At 41.1% G+C, this 21,043-nt stretch overlaps 1 protein-coding gene across 6 annotated transcripts in view; it reads left to right on the top strand.

Annotated features, from left to right (window-relative positions):
• Positions 1 to 18,735, top strand: part of LOC146674183 (uncharacterized) — a 49,279-nt gene extending 30,544 nt beyond the window's left edge. For 3 of the 6 annotated variants that reach the window (XM_085394577.1, XM_085394553.1, XM_085394561.1), the window contains exons 23-35: positions 42 to 80; positions 174 to 314; positions 2,219 to 2,307; positions 2,422 to 2,445; positions 2,864 to 3,389; positions 3,494 to 3,556; positions 4,785 to 10,502; positions 10,608 to 10,716; positions 12,046 to 12,144; positions 15,196 to 15,465; positions 17,331 to 17,432; positions 17,519 to 17,640; positions 17,963 to 18,735. In XM_085394577.1, coding sequence (XP_085250703.1) covers positions 42 to 80; positions 174 to 314; positions 2,219 to 2,307; positions 2,422 to 2,445; positions 2,864 to 3,389; positions 3,494 to 3,556; positions 4,785 to 10,502; positions 10,608 to 10,716; positions 12,046 to 12,144; positions 15,196 to 15,465; positions 17,331 to 17,432; positions 17,519 to 17,640; positions 17,963 to 18,046 — 7,386 coding nt within the window. In that variant the 3' untranslated portion in view covers positions 18,047 to 18,735. Of the gene's footprint in view, positions 1 to 41; positions 81 to 173; positions 315 to 2,218; positions 2,308 to 2,421; positions 2,446 to 2,863; positions 3,390 to 3,493; positions 3,557 to 4,784; positions 10,503 to 10,607; positions 10,717 to 12,045; positions 12,145 to 15,195; positions 15,466 to 17,330; positions 17,433 to 17,518; positions 17,641 to 17,962 lie in introns of those variants that run through there. The other 3 variants (XM_085394569.1, XM_085394586.1, XR_014909140.1) reach the window with 3 other exon arrangements.
• The last annotated feature ends 2,308 nt before the right edge of the window (positions 18,736 to 21,043 follow it).

Below are 21,043 nucleotides of genomic sequence, written 5' to 3'. Positions count from 1 at the left end.
TAGCAATGTGTGTGACAATATCTTTTAACATCTTTTTGTAGGAGGTCATGTACAGAAATCTGATGAAATGGAGCAATATTGTAAGTAAGCTATCACTTAATTATATCTGTAGTCATCCAAAAAAAGTTTTTCTATTTCCTGCTCCTTAACAGCAGCTTTTCATTGTTTTTCAGCATGTTCCAGATTCAGAGCCTCTGGAGGAGCGGCTGATCTGTGTGGAGATCTCTGAGACATCTGTGGACCTCATCATGATGGTCATGCAAGTGGTGGTATTCAGTGGTTCTTTTGTCAGATTCTTGCCACTTGCTAACAGGGTACGACACACACCTACACCCCCCCCCCCCCCCCCCCCCCCCCTCCTCCCTGTGTTTTCAGTTGCATGACTGCATTAACGGTTTTACTTACAGTGGGATGCAAAAGTTTGGGCAACCTTGTTAATAGTCATTATTTTCCTGTATAAATCGTTGATTGTTACAATAAAAAATGTCAGTTAAATATATCATATAGAAGACACACACAGTGATATTTGAGAAGTGAAATGAAGTTTATTGTATTTACAGAAAGCGTGCAAAAATTGTTTAAACTAAATCAGGCAGGTGCATAAATTTGGGCACCACAAAATAAGAAATGAAATCAATATTTAGTAGATCCGCCTTTTGCAGAAATTACAGCCTCTAAACGCTTCCTGTAGGTTCCAATGTGTGGTTGAAGGTATTTTGGACCATTCCTCTTTACAAAACATCTCTAGTTCATTCAGGTTTGATGGCTTCTGAGCATGGACAGCTCTCTTTAACTCAAGACAGATTTTCAGTAATATTCAGGTCTGGGGACTGAGATGGCCGTTCCAGAACGTTGTACTTGTTCCTCTGCATGAATGCCTTTGTGGGTTTTGAGTAGTGTTTCTTGTTGAAAAATCCAGCCCTGGCGCAGCTTCAGCTTTGCCACGGATTCCTGGACATTGGTCTCCAGAATCTGCTGATACTGAGTGGAATCCATGTGTCCCTCAACTTTCACAAGATTCCCAGTCCCTGCACTGGCCACACAGCCCCACAGCATGATGGAGCCACCACCATATTTTACTGTAGGTAGCAGGTGTTTTTCTTGGAATGCTGTGTTCTTTTTCCTCCATGCATAACGCCCCTTGTTATGCCCTAATAACTAAATTTTACTTTCATCAGTCCACAGCACCTTATTCCAAATGTGCTTTAGCAAACCTCAAGCGGCTCTGTTTGTGCTGTGGGCAGAGAAAAGACTTCCTCTGCATCACTCTCGCATACAGCATCTCCTTGTGTAAAGTGTGCTGAATGGTTGAACGATGCACAGTGACTCCATCTGCTGCAAGATGATGTTGTAGGTCTTTGGTGCTGGTCTGTGGGTTGACTCTGACTGTTCTCACTGTTCGTCGCTTCTGTCTATCTGAGATTTTTCTTGGTCTGCCACTTCGAGCCTTAACTTGAACTGAGCCTGTGGTCGTCCATTTTCTCAATATGTTCCTAACAGTGGAAACAGACGGCTTAAATCTCTGAGACATTTTTGTATCCTTCCCTTAAACCATGATGGTGAACAATCTTTGTCTTCAGGTCATTTGAGAGTTGTTTTTAGACCCCCATGTTGCTACTCATCAGAGAAAATTAAAAGAGGGAAACTTACAATTGACCCCCTTAAATACTCTTTCTTATTATTGGATTCACCTGTGTATTTTGGTCAGGGGTCACTGAGCTTACCAAGCCAATTTGAGTTCCAATAATTAGTTCTAAAGGTTTTGGAATCAATAAAATGACAACAGTGCCCAAATTTATGCTCCTGCCTGATTTTGTTTAAACAATTATTGCACACTTTCTGTAAATCCAATAAACTTCATTTCACTTCCTAAATATCACTGTGTGTGTCTCCTATATGATATATTTAACTGACATTTTTTATTGTAACAACCAACGATTTATACAGGAAAATAATGACTATTAACAAGGTTGTCCAAACTTTTGCATCCCACTGTATTTCAGTCAGGATCGCTATAGCATAAATTTTGCATCTATGTTCCCATCTATGTATGCGTTTCATGTTCAGTCATATTGTAGTTCATACTGCACCTTTGCTTGGGTAAACTAAAGCATGAACGAGTTTAAAAAAATAAGAATTGTTAATGTCTATTATCACTTTTTAAGAAACGTTTTCCTTTTTGTCTTTGGGCTTTTCTTATGACTATTTCTATTCTCAGATTTACATTGAGATGGCAGAATCTAGTCTTGTAACAGAGGTGTTGGAGAAGATTGCTTCAAATGAACATTTATCTACGAATGTAATTTGGTATGACTTTCACTAAAATAGGGGAAGAGATGAATAAATTATTAGAATAAATTACGTATTTATTTGTTATGAAAATAGACCCTTAGACCGTCTCCTTTTTTATCCTCTATACAGGAAAAAAGTTCGTCGCATTGAAACGTGAGTATTTCTCTTTCTAATATGACAATTCCTGAATCTGGGTGCAGCTTCTCCTGTAGAAGTTAAAACAGTTCTAATACTAAACATTTTGGGTTTTCGGATTCTTGGTTTGACGAAAAAATAATAGGCTCATATTATTTTGCCAAAGTATGGTTTCCTGTTGGGTTTTTTTTGGGGGGGGGGTGCGTTGTTTTTTGTTTTTTCTCTAATTTTTATAATGAACTGGCTCTAAAAGATGTGGAGAAACAAAACAGGCAGTTTATGTAAATGTGTCTTAAGCTAATAACTGCTGAACAAAAAATTGGAAATGATATTTGTTTCTTTCTCTGTTTTGTAACATGTTATGTGTAACCATTTTTGTGAAAACAAACTTGTTTTTTGTGGACAACTAACAAAGATTTTCTGCTTTTGATTTTAGTTTGAAGAGCCTAAAACAGCGTCTGCAAGACTCCAGTGAGATTAAAGTAAATCTTGAACTGGACACCACAGATGTTAAGTTCCCGACTGTGATAAGTGGAGCACAGTCTTCTCTTTCTGATAAAGGGGAGCAAACTCTTCAGCAAACAAGTACCTCTGGTTCTGCTCAACCAGCAGTATCAGTTAGTTTGAACATTTCTAAGTCTCTCACAGCAGGACAAAGTGCAACAAGTGACCAAGAAATGGAAGAAGCCAGTGATAAACCAGGAACTGAGATTATAACATCCACCGTTGCTCTTCAGGCGAGTCAGGATGTAGAGAAGGCAGAAGGGAGGGTAGGGGAAGAAGGGTCACCAGTAATTTCAGTCACCTCTGCTGATGGAAGAACTTTTTCAGCTGCTTCTACCCCTGCTCCTCAAGTCAGAAGTCTGACAAAGTCTAAGGAAATGATCAAAGAACTTCCTTATATTAATGCTGACGAGCCCATATTGATTCAGGGAACCAAGACACAGACTGTGGATAAAATGGTAATATCTGGCAAAAAGTGTATTTGCAAAGTGCCAAAAATGTTCTAACTATGACCTGCCATATTTTTGTGAAGTAAAGTAGTAAGCAATCTTTATCTTTTTAGAGCCCCAGCAAGAGAGAAACAACCTCTAGAAGTGACTTGGGTAAAGAGAAAATGGAAGAAAAGGTGAGTTCCTTACTTCTACCTTCAAATTTGGTCTGCATATATGCATAAACATACAGTGTATATAGAATCAAACCCACTAAACTATGATATGATTAGGGATGGGTACCGGTAATGGCACCGGTAGTAACCAGACCGAAAAGCAGCGCACATTGCGGTGCTTTTTTCTTTTCCTGAGATGTCATACACTTTGGATTCCAGCCAATCATTTTACCTTTGCGAGCGTAGTAGGTGGGCCCAGGTACGTACGTTCTTTTAGAGCAGAGCTAAAGATTAAAAATGCCCAAAGTGAAGCGGTCAAAGTCTGGCTGTACTTCACAGCAAAAGATGTAAACTCAGCAGCCTGCAACAAGTGCTTTAAGGTGATACTGTGCAACGGAGGTAACTCCTCAAATCTGATGAAACACATGGCGACGTATAGCATTTTGTTAAAAGCCGAGAAATGCGCCGTATTTGATAGCTTGCCGCGAGACCGTGCACATCTACTGCGGGTGTGGTGCCTGTTATCGGACCCGGGGTTAGCAACATCCCCCAAAAACCCGAAGATTAGAGTCCTGCCCTCTAGCCCTGCCAGTGTAGCAGAAATGATGACGGATGATGATGGCAGACACAGCAGTTCTTCCCTGCGTGAGTAGCTTAATGTAGTTCGTGTGTAATTTACGTTGAGTAGGCTAACCACGTTATTACATTAATGCATGTAAGGTGAACTAGCAAACATCATCATAGCTACATGCGGCTGTCTTCTTGTTTGATGGCAGATACTCCCTTCACCCTGGCCAAAAAGGCTAAAATGACCAAAGAAAAAGTGGAAAACAGCTAAACATGAGAGGTTTTTGGACAAAGTTTGTTTTTTCCATTGTTTAAGCACTGCTTCCAGCCAAGAGTGATGCCATAAATCCCCTATAGCTGCTGAAAAGGCTAACATTGTTATCTTTTTACAAAAAACAGCTGAACATGAGAGGTTTTTGGACCAATTTTGTGTTCTCCATTCTTTAAGCACCGGTTCGAGCACCGTTTAAGCACTGGCACCATTTCAAAAGTACCGGTTTGGTACTGGTATCGGATAAAACCTAAACCATACCCATCCCTAGATATGATAATATATCTTAGAGTTTATTAGTGACAGTCTTCTGTGGTCCCTTTTATTAGTTTTTTTTTTTTTTTTTTTTTTTTTTTTTTTAAATAGCTCAGTTATGTAATTGAAAATAACTCATCTCTTTAACTGGTTAAGCAGACCTGCGGAGTGGAAATAGAAAACCAAAGCCTGGTTGTGTCGACCACTACAAAACAGATCTCAACAAGGCCCTTGAACGACTCGACGAGCAGCTCATCTCCTAGTGTCAGCCAGACCTCTGTCTCTTCTTCTCTACAATCTATTGAAACTCCTCCCTTCCCTTGCCAAACAGCACAGCCAGAAAATCCAGAGTCTCCAGAGATAGCCTTACATTCTCCATCCGTTAGCTGTAAGCCTTCTTCATCAACAGCAGCAGCAGCAGATGTGACAGTAGAGACATATCAGCTTCATAGAGACGAAGAAGCAAAACCCAAAGAAAGTGCAGTAGGGAAGTCGGGTAAAGTGTTAGCAGAGGGCATTACTACAGAGACAAATAGAACAGAAACATCATTAGCTATACATTCAGCTGCACATAGTCAGGGGTTAGAGTTGACAAGCCAAAAACCGAATCTAGAAATTGATTTTAACAATGGCATACTCAAAGAGTCGAAGGAGAGGACGGAAGAAGAATGCAGAAATTATTATTCTGGCAAGTATCCTGAGGAGGAGGACTTTGAAGATTACCAAATCCTGGACTCGATTGAGGATCAATTGGATGAACAGATGAATGAAGACGGAAGCCAAGATGGCACTGAAACCAATTTATCTGGGTGTGTACAAGAGCAAGGAAACTCTTACCAGGTGATGGATAGTGTTACCGAGGACCAAGCATCTGTAGTTAAAGAGGACTCTCAAGAAGATGCCACTGATAAGGATGTGTTAGATTCAAGAACGAACCAAAGTCCAAGGATCAAGGGAGCTCGAACAACCATACAAACACAAGGAGAAATGCAGAGGTCTTTTAAAGCCCTCGAAAATTTGGGCCAAATCCTAAATGTTGAAGAACAAGTCAACAAAGACATGTCATGCGATGCAGATTGTGCTAAACAAGAAACCTTTGAGATATTGGATTCAATTGATGATGACACTGATGACCATGTTTCTTCAGAAACACATATTTTTGATGAGCTAAATTTCAGTTTAGAGGACTTTGTCACTGTTGATGAAATTGGTGACAACACGGGAGAAGCAGCCTTCAGCCACCAAAGCCGCTCTTCTCATAAGCAGAACTCTGAAAGGAAAAGAGAAAGGCAGAGCTCTCACATTGCCTCCTCTTCTTCCTCACCCGTGCCAACTCACATCACAGTGAAAGGAAATTTGTCTTCTAATGTCTTTAAGACCTCTACCTCCTCATCTTCTCAGTCTTTTGAAACTTGTAGGAAAACACACCCAAGCAAGTTAAAGTCCCCAGCCAGAGCACTGCATACTTCATCCTCAGATTGCAGGGCGCATTCATTAAAGATGGCATCAGCAGCAGAAGCTGAGACATCGGTTGACACATATAAGCTGCACAAAGAAACAAGTTCTGTTGAGTCAGAGTCAAGGCAGTCACCTGGACCTGAGAAAGGCCATAGACTGCATAAGTTGGACAGTCAAGTCATGGAGAGCGATACAGATGCAGTCAAAACCTGTTCAAAGGAATGGAGTGAAATTGGATTGGATGCTTCTGTCCAACTATTACATGGGGTTTCTAAACACCAAGTAGCTACCAATCAAGAGGATGATCGTCTGGTTGAAAATGAAGACTCAGCAGAGAAAAGAGAGGTTGAGGAAAACAAGATTCAGATAATGGAAAATTCTGATAAATCTACAGTTCTAGATGCAGCTGATAAAATTGAAATGTCAATTACAAGTAGCAACCAAAACCCGAGAGGCCAAACAGAAGATAGAAGAAGAAAAGAAAAGGAAGAAATGTTTTCAGAAGAATCCTGCAAAGCGTCCAAAGATGCTGACAACAGAGACATGAAAGACAATTCATCAGATAGTACTGATCATGAAACCTTTGAGATATTAGATTCAACTGATGATCATACTGATGACCATGCCTCATCAAACACCAATCTTTTTGATGAGCCAAATTTCAACTTGGAGGACTTTGTCACTGTTGATGAAATTGTTGATGAAATTGTTGATGATGTGGAAGATATGGCCTTAGACCACCCAAGCACGGCTTCATCTAAACAGAACTCTAGAATGAAAAGTGAAAGGCAAGGTTCAAATGTTTCATCTCCTGTAAAGCAGACTTCTACAAGATCCCTGAAAGACTCCAAGAGCTCAGCAACTTATTCTTCTTTCTCACATTCCTTATCCAAGTCAATGAAAGCCACTGCGAGGAGCAGTTTATGTATGGCTATGGAAACTCCTGCCTCCTCTGTGGAAAAAGCAGCATCAAGTAACCCAAAATCTCCAGCCAGAGCATTGCAAGTTTTGTATTCAGGTTTTAGGACCTGTGCATCAAAAGCAGCTCTAAGTGGAGTTGAGACTTGTCAGCCAAATGAAGAACAAGCAAAACCAACAGAGAGTTTAGTGGTAACATCTGACCACAAACTTTCAGCCAATGGCATTGCTTTGAAAATTGTTGAGTCAAAGTCAAGCCAGTCATCTGCTCTTGAGCAAGGCCAGAAATTCTTTGGAGGTGGCTATAAGGTCTTGGACAGTATTGAAGATGAAAGTCCTGAGGAGTTTGGTGAAATGGAAATAGATGTGCCTTTCAAAGCACTAGACGGTGTAACTGAAGACCGAACAGCAACAGTCCAAGAGGCCACTCAAACAGTTAAAGATGAAGGTTCCACATTGATGCAGCTGTCCGAGGAGCATGTGATTCAAGTAGATAATTCTGATAAATCTGTTGCTGAAGATTTGGCTGAGAGAAACGAAGTGCTGGACAAAAGTAAGAATCAAGCTTCAAGGAGCAGGGGCGATGGAAGGTGGGGGAAAGAAAAAGAACAACAGATGCTTTCAGGAGAAACCTGCAAAGACTCTGGCCAAATGACAAATGTTAAACATCAAAGCATCAAAGAAGCTTCACCAGATAGTACTGAAGAAGAAGGCTTTGAGGCACTGGACTCGGCTAATGATCGCATCGATGACCAAGTCTTTTCAGATACCACCCTTTTTGATGAGCAAAATTTTAACTTGGAGAATTTTGTCACTGTTGATGAGATTTTCGATGACTCGGGGGAGGACCAAAGCACAGATGTGTTATCCTCTGCCGAACAAACCTCATTAAAATCCTTGAAAGGCTTCAAGATTTCTTTGTCACCTTCCTCATCTAAGACAAGGAAATCCACTTTGAAAAGCAGGTTGTCTTCTAATGTCAAAACGATCTCAAACCACAAAGTTTCAATAAAAGGCATTGCTGGGGAAACTATTGAGTCGGAGATAAGTCAGACACCTGGACCTGAGCAAGGCCAAGAATTACATGAAGGAGGCTTTCAGGTCTTGGACAGTGTTAATGATGATGACGCATGTTTAAAAGAGTGCAGTGAAATTGAATTGGATGCTTCTCGCAAAGTGCTAGACAATGATATCAGACACCAAATAACTACAGTTCAAGAGTCCAATCCTTTGGCCAAAAATGAAAGTTTTACAGTAAAGCAGCTGTCTGAAGATTTGATTCTGGTAGTGGACATTTGTGACAAAAATGAAGCAGAGAGCAGGGGAGATGGAATCAAGGGGAAAGATGAAATAACGCTTTTGAAGGAATCATCCAAAGCCTCCAAAGACGCTGGCTTAATTGCAGAAGGTAAAAAACAGCCTCTTGAAGAGGGAGACAACACTGTAAAAGAGGGTACTGAACAACAAACCTTTGAGATACTGGATTCAACTGATAGTTATAATGATTATTCTATTTCTTCAGACGCTCAGCTTTTTGATGAGCAGAATTTTGAGAGTTTTGTCACTGTTGATGAAATTGTTGAGGATGTGGATGACAACCAAGGCACCTTCTCATCTGAGCAGATCTCCAGAAAGAAAAGAAAAAGACAAAACTCAGATGTTTCATCTTCTGCCAAGAAGATCTCAACAAGATCCTTGAAACAGTCTAAGAACTCAGCTGCTTTATCTTCTGAATCCAAGCCCACTGAAGCTTCAGAGAAAAGCACCCTGTCTTTAGGCTTGACCACTGACTCACCAAAAAAACAAAAAGGCTCATCTGAACCAACCAAATTCAATACCACATCTATGCAATCTGCTCAGGCCACTAAGACCCCTTTATTCTCTTCTTCGCTGCCTGTCGAAATTCATGCATCGCCTTTTCGCAGAGCACAGCCACACAAGACAGAATCCTCAGCCAGAAGACCACACACTGTATCCTCAGGCCACAAGACCCATTTGTCAGAGATGGCATCAACATCAGATATTGAGGCATCTGTAAAGATTCAATATTCTAATGAATCAGAGAAAAAAAACACAGAGTGTGCAACAGCAAAGTCTGACCACAACGTGTCAGGAGAGGGCATTGCGGCAGGGGATTATGTCGGAAAATGTATTGAGGAGGAGGAGGAAGATGGTGAAACTTACCAAGTCATTGATTCAGTTGATGATCAAACAGAAGAACAGCTGGATGACGATGGAAATCAAGATGGCTGTGCTAAAACCAAGTATTCAGGACCTAAACAAAGCCACACATTGCATGGGGAAGGTTATCAGATTTTAGACGATATAAAATCCACAATCCGAAATGAAATAAAACAGTACATTGAATGTCAAGACATCCAAAAAACTTCAACAGATGCTACTGAAGCATTTGAGATACTGGATTCAGTTGATGATCTGACTGAAATAGAAGATGATAACCAAAAATTTGAAACCCTCGGCACCCAAGTATCTAAAGAAGCCACAGAAGAAGAGGAAGAAGCTTACCAGGTAATTGATTCTGTGGAAGATGAGCCAGCAACCACAGAGACCAAATTGGAGGCAGACAACAAGGAAAAAAGAACAGATAAATCCAATGAACCTAAAAGAGATGATAGACCAACAAGGAGGAGTGGATCAAGGTCCAGAACATCTAAAAGTGAAGAGGAGGGGAAATTACCAATAAAAGAGGACAAGATGGAGAAAAAATATGAGACAAAGAAAAGCAATACAGAAAAAGACAGAAATATTCTCAAGGACACTGAAAAGATCATTCATGGGAAAGTAAACTTTGATAAAGATGAACCAATTCAAGATGCTTTTACTGCAGAAAGGTCTGATAGTAGAAGGTCTGCTAGAGGATACAAAAAGGACAAACTGACATACACAGAACAATCTAAAAAGCCAGAAGCGGTAGAGACTGACAACAGCAATTCAGCCATTACAGAACAATCTACCAGTGGGAGAAAGGAAAGAACGGCTAAAGAAGTCCCAACAAAAGACAAGACTACAGCAAGAAGGAGAACCACATGGGCTGTACATTCCCAGAAACAGGATCCTGAGAAAAATACAGAAAATGAGGAGACAACGCCACCGACCGAGAAGACACCAACAACAAAGAGTGATGCCTTGATAAAAGACTTAAGGGAAGACTCTACCTATGAAATACACCCTGTGGAAGATGATGATAGGAATAATCGACCTGCAACTTCAGAAAACACAACGTTGGAAAGACCAAGGAAATATATTGAGAAAACTTTTTTGGATGACACATCTGAGCTAGTGACTCTGGATGAGGTGGGGGCAGATGAGGGTGGAGACAAAGGTTTTTTGGAGGGAGAAGAGTGGAATAGGGAGATTACGGAGGATGAGCTGCAGGAGTTTGTCACATTGGATGAGATTGGTGAAGAAGAGGAGGAGGGACATGAGGTCTGCCAACTCAACCCAGATAGCCAGTCAGTGAAGTCCTTAAACCAAGAGGTAATGTTAGCATTTAAACTGTTGCAAACATTTTTCTTTCTTCGAGAAATCTTTGTTCTGATAACATAAATCTTGATGCCAAACATTTTGGTTTTCTCTTTTTAGACTTTGTCAAATGTGAATGAAGCAGTGCATGATGAGAATGAGAAGGGTGTCAAAAAGGAGGCTCAGAAAATCTCAAGATCTAATAAACGCAAACGTGATGACAATGCAGGTTTGTGTTAGTCTTCTTACTGCTTCCATAAAAAATGTCATAAATTAGCAGCAGGCAACAGGTTTCTAATTAGAGTCAGTTGATTAATTAATCATCAGCAGGCGTGACCTCCTTTACTAAAGTTTAGTTTGCTGCTCTGGTGCATGGTCAAGTTACATCTGAAGAAGCCATACAAACCTGTGGAATAATGTCCTTTAAACACCTTTGGGTTTCTTTTATAAACCTTGGGCACATTGCATTCCCAGAGTCAACCATGAACTCCTCTGTATGTCTGACAAAGAAAAGAATCAAGGTGTTGAAATTGCCCAGTCCTGTCGAGACCTCAACCTGATTGGAATGCTGGTTTGGGACCTTAAGAATGCTGTGCGTAAATGTGTATCCCCAACCTCAATAAACTGAAGCAACAGAGGTGTGGGCCAAATTTTTCCCACAACGATGTGAGAGACTGATGAAGTCACAAAGAAAATGATTCCTTCAGTTTAGCTAAAGCTGGTTATAGAAGCGATTGAAACATGGACTGTACATAGGGTGATCGTGGCAGTTGGCAGTTTGATTGTGTAAGGTTGCCGGGTTCGAGCCCCGGCTCCGACAGACTTCACCTGTTGCCTACTGGTGGTTGTCAGAGGGCCCGGTGGTGCCAGTGTTCTGCAGACTTGCCTCTGTCAGTGCACCCCAGGGCAGCTGTGGCTACAATGTAGCTGGCCATCACCAGTGTGTGTGAATGAGTGGATGACTGAATGTAGTGTAATGCGCTTTGGGGTCCTTGGGGACTAAGTGCTATACAAATACAGGCCATTTACCATAGTTTTTCAAAGGACAGCACAAAGTCTCGTGTAAACTTCGTTTCACATGACTGTTTGTACATGGTAGGTATGATAAGCAGGCATAAACAGTGGTGCCTTCATTGGTAGAAGGAGCAGCACATCTTAAAGCAGATAAGACATAAACCAGGTGAAATGGATTGTGTTAACAGCTAAAGGTTTCCAGTATAATGGAACTCTAACCATAAAAGCTAAATTACTAATTATTTTAAGGTGCAAATAAACTGACATCTGCTTACAGCCTAACAGAAATTTAAAATTAAAGGTAAGACACTCTATTAAAGACAAATCTATCACCCGTTACATGCTTTGTTAGCCAAGACAGTTTGATTTTGGTGTGTTTTGATTGGCAGATTATTATCACTATAGATTTTTTTTTTTAAATGGAAAGCATTGTGTACTAGTCTGTTGTGTGAATCTTGTAAAGTTTACTCCTAAATTTACTAAGAAAGAAAATGGCAAACTGTTTTGCATTAATGTGAGTCTTTGTTTTTGTATCTCATATTAGAGGAGAATGTGAACTTGAAAAGAGATGAAGACAAGGACAAGAAAGCCATTAGAACCAGGACAAGTGGCCAAGCCAGGAAGAGGACTAGACAGATCCCTGGTAACACAAGCACAGCTTTCTGGTTTACATAATTGTGCAGAAATATTGAGCCACTTCTCATTTCTTCATACTTTGTTACTTTGTTAAATAATCTTGAGGAAATGTTCCCTAGTCTTTCAAAGTTTTTCTTTTGACTTCAGCTGCTTTTATTCACTGATTTTCAGTCCAGTCTTTATACCTGAGCATTTTCAGAGGAATGTTTTTGTTGTTGTTTGTTTGTTAAGCCACTTAACACTGACTTATGAATCATTCAAGGACAAAAAAAGGAACCTTAGTCATGTGATGAGCCAGTTGTAATCTAATGCCATGTAGTGCTGTCAATCAACAAATTGGAAACAGCTTCACGACAGCATGACAATGGTTACAGACACACGGCAGTAAAATCATACCTGGGTAGAAAAACACATGGTGGAACACTATCAGTCACGGATTGGCTTCACCAGAACTCAAGCTTTAATGGAATGTGGGATCATCTAAAGCGTGGGTGTCAAACTCCTTTTTCATCATGGGGCACATACAGCTCACTTTGATGTTAAGTGGGCTGGACCCATGAAACTACATGATAGATGTGTAATTCACAGAAAATGTACCGTGGATAACATTTCTATTGTAGTCTTTGGAAAAACTGGACCTTGTATTAATAATAATAATACTGCATTTTATTTGAGGGCGCCTTACAAAAGAACAAAATTAAAAGGAGCAATAGTCATAAAATACATAAAATAAGTTAAAATTGCAAAACAGAACTTGACAACAGATAAAATCACTACTAAAGCGAATAAGCCAGTTTGAACAGATGTGTTTTGAGCTGTGACTTAAATACGGGAGGAGAGTCTATATTTCTTATGGCTTGATGAAGAGAGTTCCAGAGCCGTGGAGCAGAGCGACTGAAAGCTCTGTTTATATTTATATGTAATTTATATTATATTTTCGCAATATATGATCAGGAGGGAGCATGTAAATAATGAATAAAAGAGGCTCTAATACTAAACCCTGGGGCACACCAGCAGAAACAGGATAGAGACTTGAAGAGTGGGATTTAAATTGGATATAACTGAGTGCGGTCTGAAAGATATGAGGCAAACCAAGCAAATGGGTATGACGAATGACAATGGATGCTAACCGGTTCAGGGGGATATTGTGAGAAATGGTATCATACTAAGATCAAGAAGAATGAGGATGGATAGTAGACCAGAATCAGCTGCCATCAGAAGGTCATTGGTTGACCTTAACAAAGCAGTTTCTGTGCTATGATTGGGGTGGAAACCAGATTGAAATTGTTCATAGAGATTATGGTCATTGAAATGTAAGTGAAGCTGGGAGGCGACAACTTTTTCAAGAATTTTTGAAATAAAGGGAAGATTTGATATAGGGCGAAGACTATCAAAGTTTTTGGGGTCTGCACCAGGCTTTTTGAGAGTTGGAATAACAGAAGCCTTTTTCTGACATGAAGGGACCATTCCAATTTTAAGGGAGGAACGGATAATACTGGTTATGAGAGGAGCTAACGAGGGAAGACAGGCTTTAAAAAAAAAAAAAATCTAAATTATCCACCTGTCAACTTGACCCTCTTCCCACTGTGTTAGTTAAATATGATTAGATACGTCAGTTATAGAGGGAAGAGTAAAACCTGAAAATAACTGACAGGAACACAGTGGGGGAAACAGGAAGTCTACTTCAGAGTCAGAAGCTCCTACAGAGTGACGGTGGATATCTTAGCTTTTACAAGACTTTTCTGTCATTTAATTATTTATCTCTTAGTTAATTACTTTTGTGTAGTATGAATGACTGTGAGGGAGTCTTTATCAGCAGGAGACTCTGTGAAACCTATTTAAATACAGTTAAAAGCAATGTTCCCTCTAAGCTGCGCACGTGTCTCTGCGCAGAGAAAATCTGCGTTGCGCACACACAAAAAAAATTCTAACCTGAATTGAAATTAAATTAAATATGTGCCGACACCGGTGTTTTAGCTAGCAAAGCGGCGTGGCTGATGCGGAGTGAAGCCACGTTAATGACAACGTGTACAAACATTGGAGATGTGAGCAGGAGAGATGGAACAATTGACGGAAAAAGTGTGGACAGTTTTTAAATTGTGTTGATAGGCCACGTAAAACCAGAGTTATGATAAAAAAAAATCTGCAATGTTTGGTTTTCTTCCTGAATACTACCGTTGTTTAGATTTACTGCGGGAAGAAACGGTAAAAACTGCGTTTTATAAGGAAAACGCTCGAAAGCCTGTGAGCTAAAACAAAACCAAAACACCCCACCCTTTCCCATTGGTCGAAAAATGTACCATGTCGACCAATCAAAACATGGCATTTAGTTGTTAAGAAACGGGAGGAAGTTTTAGGAGTGACGGCGGTGTTTTGAGATGTGAGAGATTTGCAGCGTTTAGCGCAAATCTTGTGTAGTTAGTGTGTAGTGTAGTCAAAAGTTTTGTTGTGTGTGTCAGAACAATGCGATGTTACAGGAGTGATACATCTCCTGTTGCCAGGCCTGCAGGTATCAGGCTTGTTCTCCTTTATCTCATAGTGGACAGAAATTATTTTTTGGAGTGGCACAAATAATTTGTGTGGCATTAAATTAGATGCAGAACAGCTGATTGTTCTGTAAATTGTTTGAAAGGTTTGTTTAAAAAACCGCATTGGCTGCATTTTTAGGTAAACAGCTGCAAAAAACATTGTTGTTTGCAAAACTCAGTAACTTTTTTGAAGAAGTAACTGTATAATTAATTGCCCAACATTGGTCATTATATACTGTATTTTGCAGGGAGACAGTTACAGGACTCTCTCCCAGACCACAGACACATAATACAAGTCACAGTTTTATTTAAAAAAAAAAAAAAAAAAAAAGATTCTGGGCCTTCAGCCTTATGTTTGACACCCCTGATCTAAAGGCAGTCCAGATCTGAAGAAGAGCTTTGAATGTTCATCAAGAAGCCTGGAGAACTGTTCCTGAAGACTGCTGCCACTAAGAATGTGCACAAAACTGTACAATCTGGTCAGAGGACTAAATTGTAAATCTCAAGTATTTCTTTTTCTTTTCCTGCAGTGAGAAAATCTGTTAGAGGGAAAAAAGGGGTCGCAACACACGAGAGAGAAGATGCAGAAACAGAATCACTGTCTGCCGCTTCACTCGAGTCCTCGTCACTGGACAAAAACATATCTGTACTGTCAAGTGACGACAAACCAGACAGCCAAAAAACAGAGGAGAAACCAGAGAGCCAGCCCGATGTTGATGCTGCCTCTGCTGGGCAACAGCAACAGCCTGAGTGTCTTGATAATCAGACACAGGAAGGACCGAGCAGGAGTGACGTTAAAGGTACGAGAAGCTGTTTTACCTCAAAATGTGCTGATTTTAAACCAACAAAATGTTTCAATATGATTCACTAAAGTGGATGATGGTTGTTTTCCACTTAGAATTTGTTAGAATAGAGCAAAACTGCATCCAAGTCAGTGTCTATATTGTGGTTTTCCTAACACACTCTGTCAGAAGACAGCCACAATTTGTAATCTGGAACTTGTGAAGTTAAAGTTTGTCCATCAAAAGTCACTAATCATATTACATATACATATTACATATTACAACATATTCTTCTTCTCTTGGCTCTCAGTGAAGGCGGTCGCACTTTTTCTCCTCTCCTCCTCACCCTTATCTTCCCTGCTTAGCCTCTTGTGTCCTTGTCTTGTCTTGTGTGCATTACTTTTCCCTCGAACAGTCTCTCACTGTCATTCTCTAAAACCTAAAAGAGAATTATGGATTTGATCAACTGGTCTCTGAATGCTATTGACACCCTCTTCTCAACGAGAAGTCTGGGCTCGGGAGAGCCTGAGTGCCCTGGAGGGACTTTCCCTGCCGGATACACGATGGACGGGTGGCAGACCTGGAGGATCTTGTGCCTGGCGGGACTGTCTATCGAGGACGCTGAAGATATCTACCTATTCGGAACCATGATAACAGGGTTCTTGCTGATCGGAGCTGGCTTGGCCCTGACTTATCGGAGAAATAAGAGAGCGGAACCAGCTGTTCAAACCCCCCCCAAGGCTGACCGCTGGAATTGAAGCGATGGGTCGAGGCGCGACCTCTCACACCGAACGCAGTATGGTTAACACCTTGGAGACGCTTACAGCTGCCGTGAAGGCTCAAACTAACACCACTGAGCGTATGATGGGATACATCAGAGAAAGGCCTGCTCATATTGACACCCTTGAGCGAAAGTTGGATCACATTGCAGAACGGCTCACTGCAGTTGTGAGGTCTCAGAATCAAAAGAATGACAACACCACGGAACAGAAGTTTGATACCATCATGGGGAGGCTCGCGGCTCTCCAACGGGAGATCGAGAGACCAGTGTCAGAGTGCTAAATTCGGAGCTGCTCGCATAAAGGAGAAATCAACAATATTCAACATTTGGACACCACGGCGCCAGCTGCTCAGGCCCGAGGCTGGAGCCCACCAAAACAACTCCCTGATAACGACTGTGTTACGGCTATTCTTCCCATCCCATGCAAGGACACCTGGATTGGCTGGAGGACTGTTTACTTAGCCTGATAGGCCGAAGGACACTCTCAGCTGAACTATGGACACGCACACACATACACTTACACTGATAGGCACTCACTCATCCCCCTCCCTTTCCAACGCCTTCGATGCTTGTTTCCTGCGAGGGAACACGGCGGGTCTCTGTGCCGCGCTGGAATGGTAGCGCTGTGCAGGGCGGCTGCTGTGTTCGCTTCGGATTACTCCTCACCCCCCACCCACCCCTGTAGCTTGTCATGTCTTCATAATGTTGTGCTGTGGACATTTATGTGCTCTTTGTGCAGAGGAGTTTTTTTGTTTCCTGTTCTCATGCTGTCCTACCATGGAAGCACAGCATGAGTAGGGGTCTCTTTTTTTCCTCTTGTACTTTCCCCACTGTAGTGTACATTTCAATGTTTTTTTTTTTCTCTGATTCTACCAATCTCCGACCTGTATCCCCATGTAATGTTTATGCTATATGTGTAAGGTCGGGGGGGGTCCTATTTCACTGCAGGGCAACCTGCATGTGACGAATAAAACTTTGATTGATCGACAATTCAAGACATTCGAGCAGCTGTAACTAGAGAAGTAAAAATATAAACTTGTTATTGGAGTAGGTACAGTTTAATTTTCAGTTATCATTTATTAGTTGTTTTCCTTTTCTTTAGCTGTCCGTAAACGAAGGAGAGCACTTATTGAACCCAAAGCAAAGCGATCTTGTTCTCAGTCTCCTCGCATCACAGACAACTTGGATGCTGACGCGTCCCTTGGTGAGAACGAAACATAAAATAATGACGTCAATTTCAAGTCTTTCTTTTCTCTCTTAAGTTATTTTGTATGCTTCTGGTCTTCTTAGGTGATGAGCATGTTGTCCAAAAAATGGGGCTTTTCTGTAACCTCTGCTCCATTTTCTACCTGGATGAGCAAAATGCTAAGGACCTCCACTGCAGAAGCCAGAAACACCAGGAGAACCTGAAGGTACCCACAAACTCAATTCAATAAGGAAAGATCATCTGAAGGAACTGAATGTGATTTATTTAGATACTTAAAGTAGGCAGAGGGGCGGCTGATTGGCTCATAGAAGGTGGTCAAGGACGCGATTGGACAGAAGCCAGGATGTTAGCATTGAGTTACTGCGTGAGAGAGAGGAAGTGATGTAAAGGAAAGAGTGGGAGCCTGAACACTAAGGAAAGCAGGCAGATGAGTGATTAAAGGTCTTTCTTATTGAGGCTTTGTAATCGAGTGACTGCACAAAAACATACAAGTGGTCTCACCTTTTTCCCCTTTCTTTTATTTCCAGAAACATCAACAGAATCTTCGACGGAGGCCTTCGAGAATGTCGCTCAGAAATTCTCAAGGCTCTGTTAAGGATGAATATAACTAGATTTTTTTGTGTTCTTTCCCTTTTTTATGAGAGGTGCAAACAAAACCACGTGTCGTTGAGATTTGGTGGCGAGTGACTCAAGTTCGTGGACACGTTTAAAATGTAAACTTTCATGTGAGTAATTAGCACTCATGAACATATTCTTATAAGAAAAAAAACTAAGAGCTTTCTTTCCTCTGGTTGCAGAAGGGTTTTAGTTGTATAGAAGTTGGTAGGAAGTCTGCTTGTTTCAGGTAATTCTAAAAAAAACATGACGTTTGTTTACTAAATGTTGGTTATTTTTAAGAGGGAGATAGGATTACCCACATTTCACTCTTTAGCTAACCGGATGCACGTTTACAGTTGTGTGCTCCACTTGTTTAAGTCATGTGAAACAGAAAGGATGTCAGTTTTCAGCTTCATGTACTTTGCTGCTGTTAGAGAGAAGCATGTTGTGTAGATTTATGCAAAGCTAATATACTTTTTTCCTCTTTCAGTGAGAGAGAGTATAACTATATTTTTTTTTTTTTATGATTGGTTTGCTGTATGTAAAAGCTGTTAACTATGTTATGGTAACCCTGTAAATCTTTATGCACATCAGTGATGTTTAAATGCAACATTTTCTCCCTGCAAGTCACTACAGAAATATCTGTACACATTTCCTGTGTAACCTTGGGGAAAATAAAACACTTCCTGTTTTTTCAGCTTTAGACATTTCTGTCATTTATTCGATTCTGCTCCTTATATTGTTAAATGTTGTTCACAAAGATATTGTATACATGAATGAATTCTTAAATACTGTAGTAGTTATTAAAATAGTATATAGGATTTGTGTAACCATAAATATTTATCTTAACTTTTAATTGTATTAATACTGTATTACATCTGAATTTAATATCATTAAACACACAATCAAATGCAACCATTTTATTTTCATTTCACGTCTTCTTTTTAGCTCTTGTTTCATCCCAATCAGTTACTAGAAAAAAATCTAGTCTCTGATGTAATCTCTTGAGTATACATCCACTTTTTTATTTACTCTTTTATAAAGACCAAATTTATGATTTCTGCCTCTTAGCTCAGTCTGGTGACCCTTGGATCACAGAGGTGACTGCGGCTCAGTAGATAAATTGAGTTGCCTACCTGTATGGTTGGTAGACCGGTTCCCCACTTACTCCAGTTTGGCAAGATACTGAAGCCTGAGGTGGAGAGTGTTAGATGAGGTGCTTGGGTATAGAAAAAAGGTGCTATGTATGCACCAGTCGACCCATTTACCATCTAACTTGCCCTGCGTCTAAAGCTCCTGCTGTACAAGGAGAAGCTCACATATTAATTGCTTTTACCACATGACTCTTGTATTTGACTGTTTTAGAACTGCACACATTACAGAAGATGCAATAAATAATCTGTGAAGGTTCTCAGTCATCCAGGTCATCGTAGTCAAAGGAGCTTGCAAAGAAAAGCGTCTGGACTTCTTTAAGTTGCTTGAAGACGTTTCACCTCTCATCCGAGAAGCTTCTTCAGTTCTAAGGTCAAATGGTGGAGAGTCCCAGATATAAACCTAGTGGGAGTAACCCCCCACAGAGGGACAAAAGGACCCCCTGATGATCCTCTAGTCGCCTGAGCCAAGGTATGAAACTGGGCGTGGGTCCAAATCAGCCAGAGTTTTGGGTGTGTTCATTGTGAAACCTGGCCCCACCTTATCATGCGAATTCCTGAGGTCAGATGGCCCAGGATGTGAGTGGGCGTTAAGGCGTCTGGGAAGGGATCTCAAAACTGGATTATAGATGGCAGACAGTTGGTGTTGTAAACCACCGCCTCTGTTCAAAGATGGTCGCTCACAGTGGACATAGATGGCTTCTTTCACTCCTCTTTCAAACCATCTGTCCTCTCTGTCCAAAATGTGAACATTGGCATCCTCGAAAGAGTGTCCTTTATCCTTAAGATGCAGATGGACTGCTGAGTCTTGTCCTGTGGAGGTGGCTCTTCTGTGTTGTGCCATGTGCTTGTGAAGTGGCTGTTTGGTCTCTCCAATGTAGAGGTCTGAGCATTCCTCGCTGCACTGTACAGCATACACCACATTGTTAAGTCTGTGTCTTGGAGTTTTGTCTTTCGGGTGAACCAGTTTCTGTCTGAGCGTGTTGCTGGGTCTGAAATACACTGGGATGTCATGCTTGGAGAAAACTCTCCTGAGTTTCTCTGATACACCGGCTACATAGGGGATGACAATGTTGTTGCGTCTGTCCTTCTTATCCTCCCTCGCTGGTGTCTGGTCTTCTTTTCTGTGCCTCTTTGCTGACTTTAAGAACGCCCATTTAGGATAGCCGCACGTTTTGAGTGCTTCGAGGATGCCAATGTTCACATTTTGGACAGAGAGGACAGATGGTTTGAAAGAGGAGTGAAAAAAGCCATCTATGTCCACTGTGAGCGACCATCTTTGAACAGAGGCGGGGGTTTACGACACCAACTCTCTGCCATCTATAATCCAGTTTTGAGATCCCTTCCCAAACGCCTTAACGCCCACTCACATCCTGGGCCATCTGATCTCAGGAATTCGCATGATAAGGTGGGGCCAGGTTTCACAATGAACACACCCGAAACGCTGGCTGATTGGGACCCACACACAGTTTCACACCTTGGCTCAGGCGACTAGAGGATCATCAGGGGGTCCTTTTGTCCCTCTGTGGGGGGTTACTCCCACTAGATTTATATCTGGGACTCTCCACCATTTGACCTTAGAACTGAAGAAGCTTCTCGGATGAGAGGTGAAACGTCTTCAAGCAACTTAAAGAAGTCCAGACGCTTTTCTTTGCAAGCTCCTTTGACAATAAATAATCTCATAAATCCAACCGTCCCTCTTCCACTATGGGCTGGAACCTGCCAGCTCTAAAAGGTGGGATACACCCTGGACAGGCTGCCATGCTAACCGTAGTCATAGAGAGTTAGCTTTAACCAACCTGCCATACATGTCTTTGAACTGTGAGAAGAGACACAAACTTAGCTGTTTATTATTATTAT

The sequence above is a fragment of the Rhamphochromis longiceps genome, linkage group LG3, assembly GCF_057381845.1.
Source record: "Rhamphochromis longiceps isolate RC_006_pf linkage group LG3, R_longiceps_female_GT1.1, whole genome shotgun sequence".
Classification (NCBI taxonomy): Eukaryota; Metazoa; Chordata; class Actinopteri; order Cichliformes; family Cichlidae; genus Rhamphochromis; species Rhamphochromis longiceps.
This window is presented reverse-complemented; position numbering and strand designations above follow the sequence as displayed.